Here is a 5,368-nt window from a genome sequence, read left to right as displayed (position 1 = left end):
ATCATATGAGATAACATCAATTTAGTTTTCGTGAAATCAACAATTTGGCTTTTTCACGTCATTTTTTAAATGTCCAATAACAATCCCTTTAAATAAGATAGTTCTAATGTAGCACAAATTATTATATTGAATATCACTTAATTACATCAAAATGATAAAATGATTTGTGACACATGTTAAAAACTATAACTAACATTTTTATTTGACACACAAGATATAACACAATATTGTTCAAAGAAGTCACACATATATGGATTAATTATAACAAAGTTAGACTAAGAAATTCACACGTCATTTAAATTCACACATAAGCTATTTAACAATCCGTGGTTAAAGTGTAATGTAAGTTAACATCACATTTAGTTTTCGTTAAAGCAACGATGTTACTTTTTTTCACCTTGAAATGTCCAATAACAATCCCTTTAATCAAGGAATAATGAATGAGGCAGGTGCAAATCTTTACGATAGTTCTAATGTAACACAAATTATAATTTGTATAGATCTAATGCCACATTAGTCACGTCGAAATGATAAAATGATTTGTAATATACAAAACAATATTGCTTAAGGAAGTCATACAAACTTGGACAAATATGAGTCAATTAACTTTAAGATAAAAAAAATAGATTTGTTATTTAAAATTAACACATAAGTTGTTTAACAATGTGAAGTTACTTTAATAAGTGATATTATAATCTTTTAAACGAGTCTCAATATGTCTACATGAGTCGAGATCAGCAAGGAATATCAATACAAACAAGAGAATGTGACCATGATATATTACACCCTTACAAGATTATGCTAATTTCTCGTAGCTTTAACACATTTACAATTTTCTGAGTGAAATTATATGCTGCACCAAGCGCAAGAGTGATATCAATGCTACACGGTTTGTTGCTATGGCTACTACGATCATTGCAATTACCATAACAACTGTTTGAATATAGTCAACTAATGACATCTCCGAGATCGAGAAGACAGCGTTGGCGATCAGGTAAAATATACCCTACACTCACTACTATCACCTCGAAGATAGCCTCAGCTATAACAGACAACGAACCGTCTTCCCATACTTTCAATAAATGCTGCATAGCACTAAGTAAATTATCCAATCTCTCCAAAGCAGGTGTAACCTTTTCAGCAAGCTGGATAATAACCGAATTGTTAACTTTGACACGGAATCCGGCTACTTGGAACGCGAGCAGAATCACCTTGATTACAACACTAGCCCACTGAATCTCAGTAACTTCTTGGATATCAGATAAGATGACTATATGTTGTCATTTCAGGTGTATGTATATCACTATATTGTATCCGACTCTGCTGTAGAACGTACACTACATTACTATGTACACCAATGTTATTGCGCAACTGAAGTTATGATAGCGGTTGACCATCCATTCATTTTTACATATTAAAACGTTTTCTGAAACGTTTAGAGGATGTGCTCTACTACCAAAGTTGTATTTCGAAATAATTATGAAACGTTACCCACGAAATCTGATGACAGTTGACAACCATTTGAATATTTCGTTGAAGCAGGTTGACAAGGCAAGCAGACTGTACATGTGATTGCCACTTGGCAATAAAGTATGATGCATAAAACGCAGAGCCTGCCAGTTTGTGCTCTTATCGTTCGCATATTCTAACGTGAATTCGTGGGCGTAGGGCATATGATTATTCGGTTCTATCACCCATTGTTCCTTGCATTTACGTTCGTTCCGCTTCCACATTGCGACACGTATCTTACAACTCACATCGATATATGGAAACAGTGCTCACGGTGATAAGATGAGCGAAGAGATGATAATGAGTCTAACTGCCTTCTGGCATACTCATTTTCTTCGTGTCAGTTATCATTCAAACATGTTATACTTAAGGGGTCATTATCCAGTCCGAAAGCGGACAAATGCTTAATTAGTTTGCAAGAATTCCCAATTTTTCAGCAGACCATGAAGCAAAGTTGTTATGTACAGAACTTGTTCGACCAATATTTTTTAGTAGAGCATGGTAGCTTGTTTGATGACACTGCCTCGAAAGGCTAAAATCTTATTAACTTAAAGAATACCTATGCAATATAATATAATATTTGATATAATATGATATAATATAATATAATGGAATATAACATATAACATGATATAATATAATATAATATAATATAATATAATATAATATAATATAATATAATATAACGTAACGTAACGTAATATAATATAATATAATATAATATAATATAACTAAATATGATTGGTATGAATATGTCATATACTACTATTGGTATTGGACAAACAAGAAATTGTTGGACACACATTTTGAGCACTGAAAACCCAGATGTAAACATAAATGTTGTCGTGCATATAATCCAAATTTTCTGTTCAAAGACGATAGCTTGGCTTATGCATGGTATAATGACATTAATTCATAATTAATCACATTGAAACCCAATATTAATGTTTCCAAAATTGGCTTCCACTACATTTTCGAAATCCTGCCCAGCATTTAAATCATCATTAATAGTAACATCTGGCAATTTTCCATCTGAGATTACATTTTCTAATTCGAGTATCTTATCTGTCGTTTCTCTCATTTTTCCCTTCTGGCGTTTAGGTTCTTTCTGTAACCTTCGACGCCTTACAAAGCATAAGTTTGATCGGAAATTATTAGACATAAGGGCATACACAACAGGGTTGATGGCACTATTTGCAAACACAATGGCAATCTGGATCCATGTGTACAGAAAATCGATTTTCACCCGGAGAAGATCGGATTGCCTAAGGGCTACAGTAAAAATGATCGGTAAGTAGGACACAAATATGAATGTAACCAAAATGAAGCATATTCGAATCGTTGCCAGATCACGTTTGTCTAATGATTTGCTGATGTTTTTAAAGATTTCTTTTGTAGCATTTCGGTGACGTTTTTTGACGATTGTGATACCGACATAGACAGTGGTTACCATAATTTGGGATATGATCATTGACCCCATAAGAAAAAGGTCAAATGTTTTTTGTAATCTTTTGCGAAAGGTAAGATCATCTATCATTGTATCGCATGAAGCACTACTAATCGTTAAACCGAATGCAACCCCACTGCCAAATAGGGTGCAGGCAATCATTGATGCAATAAAACACCTTTTTATGACTTCTCGACTAAATTTCCCGCTCATACCCATTGCACGTGTTATACTCAAACTTGTAATCATACAAGTCGATGTTCCCACTGCACAATATTGAACAAATCTCAATATATGACATAGTGGAGTAAATCCAACATTATAGATAGTATCATCAATACTCAGTGCATTAGCATGCATCAATACATACACTGCTCTGAAAAGCAATATCGGAGCTGGGATTATACAGTTTGCAAAGTCAACTACAGCTAACATGACAAGTTGAATGTTGGCAGGTGTTTGTAACTTCTTCACCGTAGCGACAACCCAGCAAACAGTTAAGTTACCAAAGATGCCGATGATGATGACAGGCACAATCAAAATGATGACAATGATAGCACATATCTTCTCAGTTTCACTCAATTTGAAAAACATCACCATGTCGTCAGCTGAGGTGATATTTTGTCCCATTGCACCAGACCCGTTCATGGCATACAAGATTTCATCATTTCTGTATGTAGTGTTCATGATAGGTGAATAAACGTCACTGTCGTTTTCTGTGATATTCATGGTGAATTAACCAACAGCTCTCACGTCAAGACCAATTCCGTCAAACGTTATGATAGATGTTGTTAGGTATATGCTTCTTCGAAAATCGATGAGAAACAAAATTCAATCGACAGTGTCCAAAACCTCAAGTCCTTCTCTATACAGTCGGGTACTCCGTCTTCAGTTCAAATTGTTGGGTAAAGAACATTTCTTTCGAAATGTGTTCGTCGATCAATTTTGTATATAAGAAAGTATCTCAGTTCCGTGAATCTAACAGACGAGATACAGCTGACCAGTGTATACACTTTCAATTGATGTTCCGGGTACACTAAGACTGGTGCACAGACTATCAGGCAATTGTAACTTTGGAAAGATATGCCTGATTCGTGAGCCATATATATCATTTACTCACTTCATCACGTGATGAAGTCGTAATTAGAAGTAGTCGTGAGTAGAGACGATAGAAGAAATGGGTATTTAGTATACCACACAAATATATTCCTTAGGTTTGGCAAAGACTTCTTTACGAAGTGTGAATATGACTGCATCAATTTTCTCCTAGTATCTTCCTTTAAGCTTTTTACCACAAAAGTTCACTCCTTTCAACAAACTTATGTGGGAAGTAAAGTCGTCGACCGGGTTTGAATCAGACCTACCCTTTTCAAAATTCATCAATCATCAATTGCAACCCAATTATCTACAATTACAGTAGAGCTCTCTTTACTTATTTTTCAGTGCCTTTACAGAAATATACAGTACCGATTTTTATTCACAGTGCACAAAAGTCACATAATTTGAAAACTTCCAGGTACAGCGACCGGTGGTAATTATTTTCGGTATTTCGTGTACCTCGCTTGCATTGTTGTTGGATCTTCTCTTGGGGCTATGTTGGAGTATTTACCGTACTACGTAGATTTACAATTGTAGAGAAATTGTAAAATATAAGATTTGCTATTATTATAAGAGAAATATAATCGGCCCGCTTTCGTCACATTTACTTTTTCATATTTTTGCAAGTTGTATGCTGCTGCGGTAAAATCAAAGACTCCATCCCTCATGTTTCTGAAACGCGAGTAACCTAAATAAAGTTCAAATCGATTTAGGGGCATGTTGCTGACTTACTCTAATGCTATTCTGATGGCAAGGTCTGTATATGAAATTCATGCATGCATACCCTTATCGCTGTTGATGCATATGAACTTTTGAGGTGGAACCAAACTTGATTAGCGAAAGCTACTTTGTTTTCTCCAAAATTGCCAATTTTTAAAATTTGTAATCTGTCATTTTGTAATAGGGAACTTGCAAACCCGCCATGTTGAATGTTGCATCATGGGAAATGTGACAATAAATACAAATAAATTGATATTGTAAAGAATACTGTTACATTATTTGCAACCATGAATGGTCAATTCATACTTTACCCTGACTATTGTGCCTTGTGGGAGGTTTTTTATCGGTAGCTCCAGATTAGGTATTACGATAACCACAGATAATCCCATAGTCCTTTGCGTCTGAGCATGCTCAGTCTGGATTGCAAGTTCCCTATTGTCACTTACTTTAAATTGGCAATAAATGATTGAATGAATGAAGAACTGCCAACTTCACATATAAATTGTAATATGATGAAACAGGAGTATGGTGAATAAATTGACATAATTTTATACTGTGTGAGTTCAAATGTGGCATACTCCAAATATTGCACAA

General features: G+C 34.7%; 1 protein-coding gene across 1 annotated transcript; it reads right to left on the bottom strand.

Annotated features, from left to right (window-relative positions):
* Positions 1-2,428: 2,428 nt before the first annotated feature.
* Positions 2,429-3,685, bottom strand: LOC144453216 (melatonin receptor type 1A-A-like). The gene has a single exon (XM_078144493.1). It carries the CDS (start codon positions 3,683-3,685, stop codon positions 2,429-2,431), a length of 1,257 nt encoding a protein of 418 aa, XP_078000619.1.
* Between the last annotated feature and the right edge of the window lie 1,683 nt (positions 3,686-5,368).

Source organism: Glandiceps talaboti, chromosome 23 (assembly GCF_964340395.1).
Source record: "Glandiceps talaboti chromosome 23, keGlaTala1.1, whole genome shotgun sequence".
NCBI classification, from domain to species: domain Eukaryota; kingdom Metazoa; phylum Hemichordata; class Enteropneusta; family Spengelidae; genus Glandiceps; species Glandiceps talaboti.
Note: the sequence above shows the minus strand (reverse complement) of the source record. Positions and strands in the feature narration are given on the sequence as shown.

Excerpts from the sequence above, each read along its gene's own strand:
- LOC144453216 (XM_078144493.1), bottom strand. The coding sequence starts at position 3,685 with ATGAATATCACAGAAAACGACAGTGACGTTTATTCACCTATCATGAAC.